Source organism: Rattus norvegicus, chromosome 1, assembly GCF_036323735.1.
Source record: "Rattus norvegicus strain BN/NHsdMcwi chromosome 1, GRCr8, whole genome shotgun sequence".
In the NCBI taxonomy this organism is placed as follows: domain Eukaryota; kingdom Metazoa; phylum Chordata; class Mammalia; order Rodentia; family Muridae; genus Rattus; species Rattus norvegicus.
In genome coordinates, this window is record NC_086019.1 from 236077674 (window position 1) to 236096208 (window position 18535).

The following is an 18535-nucleotide window of genomic DNA, read 5'->3' on the forward strand; positions in this document are numbered from 1 at the left end:
AAGCTAATAAATCACCTCTGTTTATAAATAACGACAAATACAACTTCTTATAGGCTAGTCTTTCTATTTGTGCCCAGAGCATTCACCACAAGACACCTGATTTTGAAGGTGGCTTTTATTTAACTGGGAATTTGAGGGGGGAAAAAGTTAATCTAAGGGGTTCCTCGGGCTGTTTCCCCTGAACTTTTATTCCCTGTGACATTCTGAAGGGCAACATGCCAATAACTTGAAGCAATAAGGGTCAGCATTTCACATGAACCCCAATTCCTGCCCTCTAGCGGGGAGGGGCTTAAGTTATACATGAAGATGATGCCGGAGAAAGAAAAATGTGGTTTCTGGACTATTTACCAGATCCTGAAAGATAACAGGGAGGGTTTAAAGTTACAGGGATTCAAAATTCTGGTTAGGACAAGGTTTGATGACTATGTGTGGCGTATCAGTCATCAGAAGCATTACAGGAATTGAGGTTCTTCTGATGACACAGTCTGAACAGTCCTGGAACAGAGCAGGGACAGTGACATCTCACTAAATGATAACAACGGCAGTCCACAGTGAGAAACAGCTTAAGTAGTAACTGTGCTCTTTAAAATTCCCAAAGATGTGGCCCTTTAAGTGGATGTCATCCACAAAACCTAAAAATTCATTTAGAAAGAAGTGATTGTTTCAAAGATAGAAGTCATAGACCATAAAAATCAAAATGACTGTGTTGAATTTGGATTCCGATAAATGCCACTAAAACAGATTATCAGTTGACTATCTGCTGCACCATGCACCCAGTACCAGCCTCTAACAGTTCTCTTCTGATAAAGAGAACAGAGTACCAGCCTTGGCCAATTTGACAATCATTAGGAAGAGAGTGACTAAAACTGTAGGTTACCTGGAGGTCGTGGTGCACACCTTTAATCCCAGCACTCAGGAGGCAGAGGCAGGTGAATCTCTGTGATTTCGAGGCCAGCCTGGTCTACAGAGCTAGTTCCAGAACAGCCAAGGCTACACAGAGAAATGATCGGAAAAAATTGTAGAAGGTTGAAAGTATAAAGCAAATACAAGATAATATTATTGCTGCTGTTACTCTAATTAATGATAACAGCTATGACCAAACAGATCTTTCTGTCAATTGGCAATAGATAGTGTCAAAAGAGGGACCTTCCAGGATATTGTGTGACAACTGGATAGGTGGATGATACAGCTTAGTTAGATAATAAAGCTCTCAGTAGTAGAAATCAGTATAGTTTGGTGTCATGAGCTGGGCATCTGACCATGGCTGAAAACAGAACCGGGGAAACTAAGCAAGAAAAGCTACCTGCCCGAGGCCAACCCTGTCAGGAGTGAAATGTTCACTCTCCAAGAACTTTTCTTCCTGTAGAAGCCCCTGTGGGAGGGTCACTCACGGGAAACCAAATAGCCGTCTTCATGAGCACCTCCCTCTGCATGCCAAGGTGTGAGGATGTCAGCTTGGGCTCAGGGAATAGGAAGTCTCGGGTGTTTTTTTCATAGTAGGCCAACTCTTCCCATGCTAGAAGGAAAGGACAAAGGGCAGAAGTAAATGTCTTCTACACGTCTCAAGTTTACGAAAACAGAGGCTCAGATGGCGTGCGAGCTAGCTTATATCAACTTGACACAATCTATAATTACCTCAGAGGAGGGTTCCTCCATTGAGAAAATGCCTCCTTGAGACCATGCTATGATATAGACTGTACCCCCAAACTGTGAGCCCAAATAAACTCTTCCTTCCTTAGGCTGCTTTTGTCAGGATATTTTATTGAGGAAACAAGAAACGCAGCTAAGACCGAATGCTGGTACCAAGTAGGATTGTTGCTGCCATCAATTTGATTGTGCGGTTCTTGGGTTTTTAAAACAGGATAAATGTAGACGAGTTTGGAACTCTGGACTAGAGACTCTTTGATACTATAAACATAACCTAAAGGACCATCATAGTGAAAACTTTGAAGCCAAAAATGCTGAAAGGAAGGGGTTGGGGATTTAGCTCAGTGGCAAGCGCAAGGCCCTGGGTTCGGTCCCCAGCTCCTAAAAAAAGAAAAAAGAAAAAAAAATGCTGAAAGGAGAGCAAACAATGGGGGCCCAACCCATGAGGTTTCAGACAGCAACAAGGTCTCTATCAGAAACTGGAAGGTGGCCATTCGTGTGATAATTTGAGCAAGTCTCTAGTTTCATTCTGCGCTTACCCTGAGAACTTGAGTGAATTTTAAAGATCTATTTATTTATTATATATAAGTACATTATAGCTGTCTTCAGAGACACCAGAAAAGGGCATCAGATCTCCTTACAGATGGTCGTGAGCCACCATGTGGTGGCTGGGTTTTGAACTCAGGACCTCTGGAAGGGCAGTCAGTGCTCTTAACCACTGAGCCATCTGTCAAGCCCTGAATTTTAATTTAAAGGTAATAGACTAATTTTGTGGAGGAAATGTCAAGACAGGAGAAGAATCTGGGTTGTTGGTGAGAAAAAGCACTTGCAATCCCTAAGGGGATGACTGTTACCGAGGAGAAACCTCCTAGATTGCACTGAGACAACAGGGAGGGTGCCCTGAGCTCAACACTCCACCCCCTGGAAGATTTGCCTTACGAAGGTTCAAATGTGATTGAAGTTCGTCCTTCCTAAAGTGAAGAAGGTCCCCTTCTCCTTGAAGGCTCCTAGCTAGGAAAGTGCTTCCCAGGTCATCATATTTATGTTGACACAGCCACAGTCCAAGGGAGCCAGGCTTCACCGTGAGCTGGCAGTGGTACTTGGAAATGTCTTCCTCCTGCTACTGTGTCTTGAGTCATGAACGATGCAAGGTTGAAGGTGTCGTGAAATCCTGTTCCATAGTTTCGGAGAACAGCTGGGACCAGTAAAGGTCTCAGGGTCAGAGTCCCTTGCAAGGCAGCCAGAAGAGGGCACTGTATGAAGCTGTGAAGGTGACGCTGTAAAATGTGAAGACTTGATTCCAATGCAGACCCCAAGATGCAGGAGAGGCCATGACGGTAAGGAATCCACCAGTGGTCGTTGTGGGCATGGAGTGGAAACAAACGGAAAAAGTGTATGTAATACAGGTTTCATATCTGGAGGGTTGGGAGTATCTAAGCCCTGTGGAGCACAGACAATCTCATGTGCCCTGATGCTGAATGTGGAGCTGTAGGGCGTGATGTTTTCCGTGTTGATTGGTCTCTCTTTGATCATTCCCTCCTGTACTCTGACTCTTGCACTTTTAGGATGGGGATGAGAATGTGAGGCCATCCTATGTTGGAACTACACGGCTTGTTTTCTATTTTATAGAGACTCATAGTTGGGAGATCGCCTTGAGTCTCAGACAGAGTCTGGACTGCTAAAGACAAAAGGGACGTTTGAAGGCAGATTGTGTTTTGCATTGTGAGATGAACTTGAAGCTTTGGAGAGAAGGGATGGGAGATGATGATTCAAAGCGACATGTTGGGGTGAGTTTGGAGAGACTCTGTGGTTAAGATGGTTTCCTACTTTTCCAGAAGACTCCATTTTAGTCTCCAGCACTTGTGTCAGGAGTCTCACAACTGTCTATAACTCCAGTTCGAAAGGATCAGAACATCTTCTGGCCTTCACAGGCACCCACACATCCATAGCGTATAGTCACACAGATACACACGCATACATAAATAAATAAAAATAATGAATGTTTAAAGATGATATATTTGGAGGACTGGAGAGACGGCTCAGTAATCAAGAGTGCTGGGTGCTCTGCTCTTCTAGAGGTCCCAAGTTCGATTCCCAGCAACCACATGGTGGCTCTCAACCATCTACAATGAGGTCTGATGCCCTCTTCTGTTGTACCTGCAGATAAAGCACTCATAATCATATAATATATATGTCTGGATACAAAGTTGACTAGAGCAGAGTTCTGATGGTTAACCTCTATTGTCAACTTAATGAGACAGAATTATCTGGGAGACTGACATCTGGGCACGCCAGATGTTATTATCTTGTTGAGGTTAACTGAGTAGTACGATTTACAGACTGCGGATGGCACCAATCCCTGGGCTAGGATCCTGGGCTATGTAAAAATAAGAAAGTAAGTTGAATTCAAGCACTTCTCACTCTGTCTCTTGACTGTAGATGCAATGTGACCAGCTAACCAGCTGGTGATAGACTATAACCTTGAATTAATAAGCCTCAATAAACCATTCCCTCCTGTGTTGCTTTTGTTAGAGATTTTATCACAGAAAAGTAACTAAGACAATGCTAAATGGGGATTAGTTTCACCGATTAGAAAATTAGAGGGCGGGGTTGGGGATTTAGCTCAGCGGTAGAGCGCTTGCCTAGGAAGCGCAAGGCCCTGGGTTCGGTCCCCAGCTCTGAAAAAAAAAGAGCCAAGAAAAAAAAAAAAGAAAATTAGAGGGCTCCAAAGTGTCTTAAAATGGTCTTCTGAGTTGGATCATTCTTTTCAGTAACCCAAACAACAGCCAATGTGGAAATGTCAGCACATAATTAGATATGACAGAGCCTGGGTAATAACCAATGAGCATGCTCAGACTGCCTAATCTAATAGGCCAAGTAAAGTGGCTAGAAGCACTCAGCGTGCTCAACCAGATGATGGCATAGACAATGACATCATCGGGGACTTCAGTAAACATGTTTTCCCCTTTCACAAAAAAAAAAAAAAAAGAAAAAAAGAAAGAAAAGAACTATAAGAAAAGGCAATTCTAGTAACAGTACGAGTTTGACTAGAGCACATGACAGTTTATCACCATGCTTCCAGATAGAGTAGCTCATTGATTCTCCTTGAGACTGAGAGTTTACCTGTCATGATGTCACATGGCAAAGTAGGCATTCAAAGCATGAGGTCTTACTGCCTTCTAATGGCCATTACTGACTGTGGTGGAAAATTGAGCTGGACTTGCTAGAGAGCATGAAAGCTTAAGCCTTAGGAGATTGATAAAAAGAAAGCACCAAGTCACAGTCACGTAGAGTTACACTGCTCCCCGTGTCTGTCACTTTTTTACACCTCTGTGAGCTGAACAACCAACAAAGTCACTGACTCTCAGTTATTCACTGCAGTAAGCTCTTCGAAGATCTGAGCATGGCTACCATATCCCTAACCTGATGGTCAACTGCCCTACATGTGTCTGAAAATGCTGTAAAAACTATCAGACAAGAATATATTATCTACAGCAAAACAAAGAAGTAATGGGCAGCTGGTAAAAGAACTGGTCTCCGTGAACCGGAATGGTCCATATGACCCTACTTGAGACTTTAGGCTAACTCCGTTTACTCAGTTAATACCGAAGACCATTGCTGCTGCCACATGCCACGTTGGTGCGATCAACTGATTTATCTGCACGGCATCTGGTGCTGAGTGAAACTGTTAGTTTTTTCAGTAATTTAGACTGAGTGCCACTGCAGTCGCAGTCTGAAACTGGAGGTCTGTGAACACGCGAACATAAAACATGCACAATAAGGCTGCCATTCTGCACGGGAGTAACCCATTCGTTATAAACGGAATGCATGCTGCCAGCTCAACTAGTCAAACAGCCATTCTTACAACCGCATAGGTAGATATCTGTGTCACAAGAAAAACACGTACATCCAAGCACTCAACGGGGTGAATGAGACAGGAGGATCACGCACGGGTTCAAAGCCGGCCAAGGTTTGACTAAAAAAATAATAGTCCAAAACATATAAAATTCTAGAAAGTTAGTACTTACAATATCCTATGAGTAGTATAGATAATTATATATAGGAGCCGTCTGTGTTACCCTAACACTAGGCACATTAGCCATACTAAGTGTGTTTTTAAAAGTCTGAAAGATTGCACAGTAAACTGTCATAAAGTATCCATCAGGAATTGTTAATGAGTAGGCTCTACCTACTTTTACTCTATATAATCATTCGTGAGTTGAAAATGTTTTCAATATTCGATACTGGGTATTTTTTAATTAGTACAAAATTAAGTAATACCAAAATAAACTTGACCCTATTCTATTAACATAAAATGTAACTTGCCAATTCACAGGGTTATATGTTTAAGCATAAAATTGGGTCAAGCAAGAAAAAAATTATGGAAAAAACCTCAATGGCCTGGTTTTAGCCTGTTGTTTTTTTTTGTTTTTTTTTTTTCCATTCAGTGAGCATTTCTAAATAGCGGGTAGGAGGCATTGCTCTGTATTCTCTACCAAAACCAGTAACTCTCTAATGGAGAGCTGCATACTGTTTATTCAAGTATCTATCTCTGGATTAACGCCATAATCTGTAGATACTGCTATCTAAGTGCCTGTTTATCCCTAGGTTGACACCATAACACTAAAATTGTGTAAAGCTAGGGACACCTTGATCGCAGAGTGACACCTGCGTGTCCAGTGCTCCCATATTCACCCCACGCACGCAAGGACTCATCTCTGCATTCACACTGCAGCGTTGGAACGGCTGCACCCGGACTCACACTGGAACAGCTGTGTGCGTGTTCACAGCACTGATCCCCACATTCACACCACAACGCTGGAGCACCCAGGCCGTAAAAGTCAAGCACCTAGCCCTAATCTGCACTATAATAGCCAAGTGTCTGTTGCTAGATTCACACTGCAATAATCTGAGGGCTCATCCCTGTATTCTTAAGAGTGCAGAGTTCTTATCTGTTTACAGGGCTACTTTTGCAAAACAAAACCAAGAAGCAGATGCCTAGCGCTAAACCCCTCTCCGGAGCCCCTGGCCTACCCCCAGGGATGTTCAATTGTGCAAAGAAGCACAACCTTCATGGGAAGCCTCTACTCAGTCCCCCCCACTCTAGCGGAGACATCTATCTAGCTCATCACTCTCTTCTCAGTAACGCTCAGGAAGAATAAAGTTCACTTGAGAAAAGGTTTAAATGGTGCAATGAAAGAAATACATGTGTATTGATCATAACTGGTTAAAGACTTGAATAAATATATTGTAAATTTATAGCAAAGGGAAACGCTTGCCTCCAAACCTCATTCTGCAAGCAACCAAAAACAATGAGGAAGTCTGGCAGTGGTGGCCCGTACCTTTAATCATGGCAGAGGCAGGCAAATCTCTGAGTTCTAGGCCAGCCTGGTCTACAGAGTGAGTTTCAGGACATCCAGGGCTACAGAGAGAACCCCTGTCTTAAAAAAACAAAACAAAACAAAACAAAAACAAAAATACAGAAAACAATGACTATGACCAGAAAAAAAACAAAAACAAACAAATATAATATAGGAAAAATGAAACTTTTGATACACCATATCTGAATATAAGGCAGCATAATATGATACATTTCTAAACAAATTAATATACAACTCAAAAGTCATAAATTCAAACGATAATGCCCTGCTTGGCCAAAACAGGAGAAACAGGCATGCTCTACCCTGCCAGGTGAGCAGTAGACCATTAGAAACAGTTCAGTCATAAAGAAAACTGAAATCTTGTCCCCATTCATTCTTTCAAGATGAAATTGTTAGTTTAGAAGTGTGTTTGTTAGCATATTACCTGGAGACACTAGCTGTACTAATTCAAACCTGGTTAGGAAGCCTAAGAAAGAAGAAAATGAGATTTTAATATTTAATTTTAATACTTCAGAAAATTAAATGCTAAATTAAAAACACCATATCTCATTTAGACTACTAATAACAACAATATAGCTGGCCCTCTGTATTCACAGGTTCTCTAAGTGGAGCTTCTACAGCGATCTTTCAACCACCTGCAAACAGAAAACATTTAAAAAGTAATTGCATTGTATTAAGATATATATTCTTTTCTCATTATTCTCTAACTTAGGTAGAATAACAACTTTGTACAAAATTTACAGTATATAATATAGAGATAATCCAAATTATATGAGATATGCACACACAGACACTCACGCATAGGTTATAAGCAAATTCTATGTCATTTTACTTATGGTCCTTGAGCACCTATGTACTTTGGTATGTGAGGAGGTCCTGGAACCATGTTTTCAAGGGCACCACAGAGCAAGTATAATTTAAAATACGCGCCATAGCAACAATGAAACAGATTTTGATAAAGTGAGGGAGTGGAACAAAGTGAGTTTGGGTTTTACTTCCTGGAAGGCATGCAACATTTTGTCTCTTTCTCCCCCCCCCCCCCCCCCGGAGCTGAGGACCGAACCCAGGGCCTTGCACTTTCTAGGCAAGCGCTCTACCACTGAGCTAAATCCCCAACCCCAACATTTTGTCTCTTAAAAGTACGTTAGGGGCTGGAAAGATGGCTGTGTCAAGAGAGCACAATGCTCTTGCAGGGGATACAAGTTCTGGTCTTAGCTCCCGTGTCAGGCAGCTAACAGGTGCCTGTAACTCCAGCTCCAGGGAATCTGATCTCCTCTCCAGCCTTTGTGGGCACCTGTGCGCGCGACACACACACACACACACACACACACACACACACACACACACACACACACACGATAGCTAAAAGCATATTGGGGCTATCACAATGCCTGATTTAAGTCACACCACAGAGCTACAGTAACAAAACCAACATGATATCGACAGAAAGGATCATGTCAAACGATACAGTAGAACGGAGTGTCCAGGAACCAGAATACACACCAGAGAAGACAACTCTTCAACAAATGGTGCTGGTGAAACTAGAGAACCACTGACAGAGAATGGAGCTCTATCCTTACCTCTTGTCCTGCACAAAACACCAATTAGAAAGAGAGCAAAGAGTGTAATATGAGAATGAGACTTTAAGGGAAAACACTTTAAGATACGGGGAAAGGTAAAACATTTCTGGAAACAGTGCCAACAGCTCAAGAAATGATACCAGGAACTGACAGATGGGACTGCCTGAAATTAAGTCTTCTGCATAGCAAGGGAAATGAAAAAGAGCTAAAGAACTGAAGAGAAATCTTCACCAGCTATATATATCTGTATAAGGATTAATATCTAGAATATATAAAGAACTCCCAAAACACCAAAAAATCAAACAACCCAATCAACAAATGGGCTAATGAAAGGAGTGCACAATAGTTAAAAGATGAAGTACAAATTAGTAATAAGCACGTGAGACAGGGCAGGTGTGACCTGGAACCCAGCACTTAGGAACTAGAGACAGGCAAGTCAGGAGTCACGGCCATCCTCAGCTACATAGTGACCTTGGAGCCAGCCTGGTCTACATGAAACCTAGTCTCATAAACATGAAAAGAATGTTAAACATCTTTAGACATAAAGAGAACACAAATTAAAACTACATAAAGATTCCCTCTCACACCAGTTAAACTAGATATCAAGAAAATAACAAATGTTGGTAAAACTCTGGGAAAGGGAGGACCATTATACATTACTGGTGGGAATGTGAATTAGTCCAGTCAATATAGAGGTTTTCCAAAAAAACAAAACTAAAAACAAAAACTAAAAAGGACCATATGACCCAGCTATATCACTTTTTGGTATCTACCCAAAGAATCCAAGGCAATATACTACCAAAATACCTACACCAAAATATTCAATGTTTACTCTAGTGCTATCCACAATAGCCAAACTAGAGAATCAGCCCAGCTGATCCCCGACAGATGGAGAGAGCACACTGAACATACATAGTGGAGATTTGTCCGTACTGCTTTGGTTATGTTTCTATTGCTGTGATAAGACACTATGACCAAGGCAATGTACGAAAGAAAATGTTTAATGTGTGTCTCAGAGAGGCAGAGGGTGAGTCCGTGACCATCACGGCAGGGAGCGTGGCAGCAGCAGGCAGGCAGGCATGCGGGCCAGTGGGCATAGTGCTGGAACAGGAGCTGAGAACTCACATCCTGATCAGGAGATGCTGGGAGTGGCATGGGTGTTTGAAACCTCAAAGCCCATCCTCCAGTGACACATCTTGTCAACAAAGCCATGCCACAAAATACTGTCCAGGTGGCTCCAACTGACAGGGGGACAAGTATTCATTCAAATATATAAGCCTATGGCACTATTCTTATTTGAACCACCACACAGACGTAACAAAGAATAAATGTGAGTTATTAGCAGCAGAAAATAGGTGTGACTGTAGATCACCATATTAAGTGAAGGTCAGACAAATATTAGATATTTCCTTTCATTAAAAGTCTTAGGATTCTAGATAAAGAAAACATAACTGTTTCAGAGACAGACAATTAAATTAAAAAGTAGGAAGAAAATCTGAATAGGCATTTCTCCAAAGTACTCTCAACCCTGTTAGCTATTAAAGGCATGCAAAACAATGGTAAGAAAGCACTTCACATCCACAGGCTTCAACACACCTGTAATCTCAGCACTCAGGAAACAGAGAGAGGAGTTCGAGGCCAGCCTGGGCTCTGGGATTTGCATTCGATAGAAGGGTAAGAGAAGCGTAAGTAGTAACTGTTAACAGGTGTAAAGTTTCTCTTTGTGGCGATGAAAATGTTCTAATCAAATGATCTGACTGTTACAAAAACATCCAATTAATGTTTATAATAACCGAACAGAAAAATGTCATCCAGAAAAATCATGTCTATCCTACAAAATTTTGTTGCGTTTTGTTTTTAAGACAATATCTCATGTAATCCAAGCCACCCTCAAGATAGCTAGATTAATCCTGAATTAGGTTAACCCTGAAGTCCTGATCCTCTTGTTCTTAGAGATCAGACCTTCTAAGAACTGGAGTTAAGAGTCCTATGCCACCACATCTGGTTTCACATCTATATTAAGAAGAACGATTATAACAATTTAAAATAGTGATTATAACAATTTAAAATAGTGTAGTAGGCAGTAAGATGACTCGGGGGCAAAATCACACAAGTCCAAGAACCCAAGTTCTAGCTCAAGAACTCAAAATGGAAGGAGTGAGCCAATTCGCCAACATTGTCCTCTAACTGTCTCAAGCACACATTATACACTCACACCCATATTCATAGACACACAATAATAATTGTTATCATTTTATTGATTTATTTTAATTTAAAAAATAAATTATTATTATTATAAATTAACATTTTTAAAGGTTGATGTGATGACATCTACCTATAATCCCAGTATCCTGACAGCAGAGGCAGGAGAGAGTTCAAGGCCAGCTAAACTCCATAGCAAGATTATGTCTCTAAAAATCAACCAAGCAACAAAACAATAAAACATGAACTAAATTTCACCGTAGAATTTCCCTAAATTCAAATATTGATCAAACACAGAAACAGCACACTTGAGAGGAGGCAGAGTTCTGTACCTGTGAATTACATGTCTTGTTTTCCTCCTAAGTACCTACTTTCTAAAAGTTCTGCAACAGCTCCAGGATCCATTGCCTCTTCAAAGACCTACAGAGAAAACCAGGGAAAAGAAATTTTCAAAGTTTTACTAGAAGGTATTCCCAGAAACCGTACTTTATGTTCTTCTATGGGATTAGCACACATGAAAATCAAGCCGTGTAACATTTCGGCATTCGACAGGAACATTTTTAAGAAGCATGTGGTAAAAGTACAACAAATGGCTATAGCACGGATGAATTAAAATTATCACAATGATAAGGGCAAAGAAATTTGAGCTAGCTGAGTCTAGCATATGCTTAAAATGCTGTCGGTTTGACCTACTCCACAAGCAAGCATGTCTTGCATCAATGTGGGTCTTGAGTGCATAGAAAATATTCTGCGTACAGCAGAATCAAGTGATAACTAGATGGCTTCTCTGTCCGTGAAATTGGCCATGCTACATGGGAAGACAAACAGATTTTACCCATGTGTAACACCAAAGACAAGCAGTGTTGGGAGCGACTCCTCCCATTGAACGTGGGAAAACCATTACTGTGGCACCTTAAACATTGTCAGATCTGCGGGGTTTGTTCCTGAAATAAAAGGTTCTGAGACAGCACGGAGAAAGAACAGGGCCTTCTGAAAACAAAAGGTTTCCAGCAGTTCTTCAGTAGTACCTTTAACCTTTAACCTTCTGATTTAAACAATGTTTAAGGTTAAGCATGGTCCAAACTCTGCCTGAGGTTAAAGCCAGGTCCCCTCTGAGGACAAAGACTGGACACTGTTTTGCCTACTCATGCTTACTAAGTCAATGCAGGTAACGTTTTTCCCCTAAACTATTTCAATAATTCCATCCTTCCATTTCACACCGTTATCCATTGGATGGTGTCCCTGTCCAAACTCACAGGTTGACATCTAACACTAGTCTTTCAGAATATGACCTTATTTCCAAATGGGATCGATACAAATACGCTTAGTTAAACTTTGAATGAGGTCATAATGGAGTAGCTTGGGCATTTAACACTCGATCGGTGTCTTTTATTTTCCAAGTGAGTATTTAAGCATATAAGTTAAAAATACACCGCAATAAATTCACGAGTGCACTCGAGAAGGGAAAAAAAAAAATCCAGGAACCATACAGAACCCAATCAAAGTTTTCTCTTCTGACATGCAACCAGAGAAAGCAAATGTAGTTACTTGGTTAGAGTGGACAGAGCCAGCAGAGGTCACGAACCCAGCGAGGGGACCTGACATTTCTGATCAATGATGCGTCTGCTTTTGTTTTACAGTTCACCCACATCTTCTTTTGCCTGAAAGAACCAGAGCTCCTCTGGCTAATGCTCAGAATGTTTTGAATTCCATGTGCTATAGAGAGGATGAATGTTTAAATGGTACAAACTGGAGTTACAGTGCTATAAACCAGTGTTTCTCAGCCTTCCTAATCCTGCGACCCATTAAAAGAACTCCTCATAGTGTGGTGACTCCCCAGTCATAAAATTATTTTCATTGCTATTCTGTAACTGTATTTTGCTGCTGTTATGAATCATGTGAGGTTTTTTTCGATGGTCTTAGGCAACCCCAGAGAAAGAGTCAATCTTTCCCAAGGGGTGGCAACCCACAGGTTGAGAACCAGTGTTATAAACCAAAGACCTAGCTTCCATCACACCACAGGAAGTAGCGTGGTCGCCACCAACATACTTTTCTGACGTCCAATCTCCAGTGCTGTGAGACGGTAAGTTTGCTGCTTGTGGGTTACTTCTGTATGTCAGCTCTAAGAATCTTCCCTATCCACATGTAAGGGCTGATGATCTTGGGGAACAACCAGTCAGCCTAGTCTATTCAAATACAAGGGCTCATGAATTCTTATGAGGAATTTGTTTACCCAAATGCTTTTAAGTTATTTAAATCTAAGCCATTCGAAGGGCTTGTGGGGGAGGGAAATGCTTTTGCCACACCACGCGCTAACACATATTTTCAGCTAAAGAACGGAACAGATTGCAAGGCACCTGGAACTAGAAGAAACTAGAATATGAGCCTGAACAACTTTTGTTTTTAGAAAAAAGAAACATGGGGTTGGGGATTTAGCTCAGTGGTAGAGCGCTTGCCTAGGAAGCACAAAGCCTAGGTTTGGTCCTCAGCTCCGAAGAAAAAAAAGAAAAAGAAAAAGAAACAGTTCCATGGTATGATTGACTAGTAATCTCGGGCTTTCCCACCCGGCCGGAGAGAAGCATCTGAAGTTGACTCTTCATCATTCTCCTTTTAAAACACAGAGGAGGTCGGGTTAGGTTAAGTGTCCAAGGTGTTCACGGATGTGTCATACCCTGTTTGCACAATTTTGTCTCTATGCACTTCTTACATTTCTATCTTAGAAGTCTTGTACAGGGCCAGGAACTGATGAGTGGGGGAAATGTTGGTTGGGGGGGGGGGACTCTTCATTTTTAGCACCTACTTATCTACTTCACACCACGTCCATCACCCACATATGGCCAGTAGGATCATCTGGGTTCTGACTGTATTTTCCGGGATAATAACCATTTACTCTTCTACCCCGACCGGCCTGGCCTTTTCAAACGCACAGGCTGCTATTCTTTTAAATGTTACCATCTTCATTGTTTCTTTCATCCTTGGATTGGAAAGAGATAGGTGGGTTTCTGGAAAGCATCTTCCAGACTTTGGAATGGATGTGACGCGGTCTTCCCTCAGTCTTCCCTCGCCCTAAAAGCCCACCTTAGAGACACTGGACAAAACCATTAGGTTAACTAAAAATTACTCCAATTTCATCTCCAAATCCAAAACCAAAACCTTAGGGTGTTGTTCGAATAGTCTACAGTGTACTGCAGTGGGGAGCCCTGGCCAGTGTTTTTTCCAATTACGACTGCATGCATTGGAATAGAATCTAGCCCTATTACTGTGGTTGTATAACACGCACATGACTTAAGACAAACTCAGAAAATATGAACAGCTTTCTTATTTAGCTACAGACTTTCAATAACCAGGTATAGCTGATTTGGTTATAGATTTATTTTTCCGAGCTTAAGAAAGTTTTTCGGAAGATCTGCAGTTTATTAATAGCCCCTTTCATAAATGCAATGCAACTAACTGTCTCTAACACCTCCCAGAACATTCAGAAACGCTCTCTGCTCTAGTTAGAAAATGCCATGGGACTTCCCAGAATAGAAAGCATCCACCAGGGTATTTAGCACTCAATTGACAGAACTTGGCTCAGGCCTGCATAGCAAAAAAGCAAGACTTCCAAACTGCGATTTCTGCCTCAAGGCCGCTTTGTGCTTTTTACACTGTGTTAAAAAGGGAAATAAGATGTACAAAACCCCTATCCTTTATAATGACTGTCAAACTGGCGTCAGTCAGCAAAACCCACTGAGAAGTCAAAATCACCTTTTCAAACCTCATGCTCTGTTGAATCACAATAGGGAACACAGAGGGAAAGCAGTCTGTCTCCAGGTACTGATTCAGAAGGTAGACTCCAAGGTACACAACTTCCTTGTCCGGCAGGAACACTCCTGGGCAAGAAATCTTAAAAAGAGGAGGAAGGAAATCAGATTTTTTGTTTTTGTTTTTGCTTTTGTTTTGCAGCGGGGCTGTTTATCCTAACCTCCCATAGCTCTGAAATGACGCCATCACTGTGTCCTTCACCTGCACTTCCCAGCTTCTCCATCCTCCCACCTCTCTCAAGCTGGCTCTCCGGGTTCCCTCCCACGTCTCCGCCAGGTGTCACAATCGTGCTCTGCGGCTCCTCGGCCCGCCCTCCGGGATGGCAGTGCGGAAGCGGAAGAGGTTGCCGGGCCAGGAAGCCTGTCTCCGGTCTGGCCCGGTCCCTGGGACCGGCCGCCCGCCGCGATGCCGAGCCCCCGGAGGACTATCGAGGGACGACCGCTAGGCTCCTCGGGCGGAAGCAGCGTCCCGGGCAGCCCGGCCCACGGCGGCGGCGGCGGCGGCAGCGGCAGGTTCGAGTTCCAGTCGCTGCTGAGCTGCCGCTCGGGCGCGGACCCCGCCTGCGCCCGGCTGCGCGCGTCCGACAGCCCGGTGCACCGGCGCGGCTCCTTCCCGCTGGCTGCCGCGTGCCCTGCACAAGTAGCTCCTGCCCCACCGCCGGAGGACGCCGGCATGAACTTGAACCCGTCCTTCCTGGGCATCGCCCTGCGCTCCCTGCTGGCCATCGACCTGTGGCTGTCCAAGAAGCTGGGGGTGTGTGCTGGGGAGAGCTCGGCCTGGGGCAGCGTGCGGCCCCTGATGAAGCTGCTGGAGATCTCAGGACATGGCATCCCCTGGTTGCTGGGCACCCTCTACTGCCTGCTTAGGAGCGACAGCTGGGCCGGGCGCGAAGTGCTGATGAACCTGCTCTTCGCCCTGCTGTTGGACCTACTGCTGGTGGCTGTGATTAAAGGGTTGGTCCGCAGGCGCCGACCGGCGCACAATCAGATGGACATGTTTTTCACCCTCTCGGTGGACAAGTACTCCTTTCCCTCGGGTCATGCCACGAGGGCCGCCCTGGTGTCGCGGTTCATCCTGAACCACCTGGTACTGGCCATTCCACTGAGGGTGCTGGTGGTCCTGTGGGCCTTCGTCTTGGGTCTCTCCAGGGTCATGCTTGGGCGGCACAACGTCACTGATGTGGCGTTTGGCTTTTTCCTGGGCTACATGCAGTACAGCATTGTGGATTATTGCTGGCTGTCACCCCTCAATGTTCCAGTTCTTTTTGTACTGTGGAATCAACAGTGACCCCATCTCATTGATTGTTGGCACCACGAGGTCTGAAGGACTCCGCATTCGAGGATTCTGACCTAAGCCAGAGCCATCCAGTTGTCCCTCAGACATTTTAGGCGCCTTTGAGAATTCTGGGACCCCACTGTCTTGAAATGTTCCTAGACCGGAGCACATGCAGGCTATTACTGAACACGGCCATACTAGAGAAACAAAGCCTATTCTGTATGTATTCGACAGCTGTTTATCCACAAGACAGCTGCAAACAAATCAAGCTGGCTGATTATACTTTTTGCTATTTACTTAAAGTTGACCGAATAGTGTTAATGAGTAATTCCTTCCCCGCCAAAGAAAAAAAAGATGTTATCACTTGTAAATTGAATTTTAAGAGCCACTAGCTAAACCATGTGCTATTCCCAGCCCTTGACCTGCGGTAGATTTTAAACAGTATTTTTAAAGTTCAAGACAGAGTTCTTTTTTCCAGTTTACCCTCTGAACATCTGTTGCCGTCCTTGGAGCTTTTTCTTTATCCTGATTCCTTAAGCTCTCCCACCTTCGAGGACTTGGTAGTAAAAAGAGGTTCCACAAAGTACTTGCCTTTCTTCTCCCTGTACCTCTCGAACGGTCTTTAGATATTTACTTCCCATTGCGCTTTCATGTTATCTTTTAGCATTCATAGAACAAGCCGAGATGTCGAAGAAGACATACTCAAAAGGTGGGCTTGTCTAAGGTTCCCACAGAAATGTAAGTATGAGACTACTGTTTCATTCCCCAATCCTGTTGACAAGTAGCATGCCAGGAGGGCAAGAAGCTGACCTGCCCGGGAGAGTCAGGGGAACTTAAGAGTTTGGGTGGAGGCTGTCCACAGACAGCAATGGCCGGGGACAGGAAATGAAGCCCTGCTGTCTGTCATGTCTACTGAGTACAGCAAATGATCCTCAGTTAAGTAAAACATTGAAGAGCGATGTGGTTCTTTTCTGTGCGTCTTCATAGCTTTCCTGTGCACCACAAGGATGACTGTGTCCTCCTTTTCCTATCAGTCCCACTTCGCTGTATCCAGCTCATTTTAGGTAACAGGACTTAACTTGAAACTTTTCAGGAGAGCCTATTGCTCTTCGTGAGCAATAGGTATAACTCTTAAATTTCTGTTTACATTGAAAGCTGTTCATTCATGGTGATTCCCCCACTCATAAGACCAAAGATGACCAAATAATATGGTAGACTCTATTTGTCTGACCTAGAAAGACCAAAGAGGGTTTGTTCATTAAATCTGTAAATGCTGCTGTGTCTGGAAAGAAAGCCTTTAAATCACTGGTGGAAGTGGCGTCATCGGATAATCTTACTGCCCAGTTGTTCTGGCATTCGAAAAAAGGACTGTAGACTATGGTCTAATGTTCAAGGATGTGGATGGACAGGACTGTGGAAAATAGTGAGAAACTGGTTCTCCGCTGGAGGAAGTAGGGTTAGGTTTAGGACCTTTGCAAGTGGGGGTCAGGCACACCACCAGGAACAGCTCCTTCGATAAATAAAACAGTTATCACATTCCCACAACAACCTAAACACAGACTACCTCTTCCCTTACCAGATCTGCTAAGCTGTGAGGTTCTAAGAGGTCTGAGTGTGTTGTTTAAACTTTTGGAGATGGTTTTTCATTATAACAATTCAAGCCAGACATTTGAAAGTGACTGTTCTTATAGTGTCCCCAAGTCTACTAACTGAGGGCCCACCTTCTAGTTTCTAGTTGCACTTCTGAAATCCCATGTTTTGTTTGCTGGGACCTGAGTTTGGTGGCTTTTAAAATACAGATGAGATCAATTTATCCGACTTCATGAGTAATCCTAAATTCTCTCGAGTAAAAACTGATTTCTATGTTAATTAATTGTACAATGACGGATACCTTTTAAAAAATATCAAAATAAATTAACTGGTAATGTTAAATGGTCTGAGGTGAAGTCTTTCATTTCTGCTTTGCCGTGAGAGAGATCACTCGGCTTCTTGTGGATTCCTTCCTCATCCTGAGCACTTGAAATTGATACAGCCCAACTGAAAACTCAGCAAAATGGAACCAAAACGAGGACAGGACCCTCTCGTTTTCCTTGCATTTCTATCCATTCAGGGAAACCTTACAGTTTACTGATTGCACAGCGTCTAGCCGAGTTTCCATGCCATATCCTGTTAGCATCCACTCACTATGTAACTATGGTCTAAACTGCCCATGCCAGTCTTGGAGGACAGGAGAGCAAAACAAGAGGAATGGCTGACTCCCGAATGGGGACAGCAAAGTCACCTGTGCCCCTGCACCTCGTTTAAGGAGTTGGTGGGTTATTACAGAGTGTTTATCGTTAGATTGGTTACCCTGCTGAAACTGGCAATCCGAAGCTAAGGGAACAATGTCAAAGGTGGAGATTTTTAAAAATGATATAATCGTTGATTACTTAAAAAAAATTTAAATTCTTTCACAAAGCATTTTTAAAACCAAAATCCTGCTGGAACCGAAGTCAGGATTGTTTTAAAGAAGCCAAGAAACACGTTGGTTTTGGAAAGAAAAGTGAAAGACAGAATAGATTGAACTGAGTTTAAAGGCTAAGCGGTCCAAGGGAGAAATGTGAGGAATCTTAGGGACGGAAGGACAGATCTGTCCTGAAAGGAATG

At 43.0% G+C, this 18535-nt stretch overlaps 2 protein-coding genes across 13 annotated transcripts in view; one reads left to right on the plus strand and one right to left on the minus strand.

Moving 5' to 3' along the window:
* Positions 1–18535, minus strand: part of Spata6l (spermatogenesis associated 6-like) — a 53571-nt gene that overhangs the window by 34714 nt on the left and 322 nt on the right. For 10 of the 12 annotated variants that reach the window (XR_005489004.2, XR_010055142.1, XR_010055143.1 and 7 more), the window contains 4 exons: positions 14558–14695; positions 11182–11230; positions 7453–7494; positions 1392–1516 (listed from right to left, as the gene is read on the minus strand). Coding sequence is in view for 8 of the 12 variants with exons in the window: in XM_063268600.1 (XP_063124670.1) it covers positions 1392–1516; positions 7453–7494; positions 11182–11230; positions 14558–14695 (354 nt within the window). In the remaining 4 variants the exon portion in view is untranslated. Of the gene's footprint in view, positions 1–1391; positions 1517–7452; positions 7495–11181; positions 11231–14557; positions 14696–14774; positions 14909–18535 lie in introns of those variants that run through there. The other 2 variants (XM_039084414.2, XM_006231237.5) reach the window with 2 other exon arrangements.
* On the plus strand, positions 14969–17821 carry Plpp6 (phospholipid phosphatase 6). Its single transcript, NM_001034854.1, is given in 1 exon segment — positions 14969–17821. A coding segment is annotated over 1 exon segment (882 nt). The 5' UTR covers positions 14969–15019; the 3' UTR covers positions 15902–17821.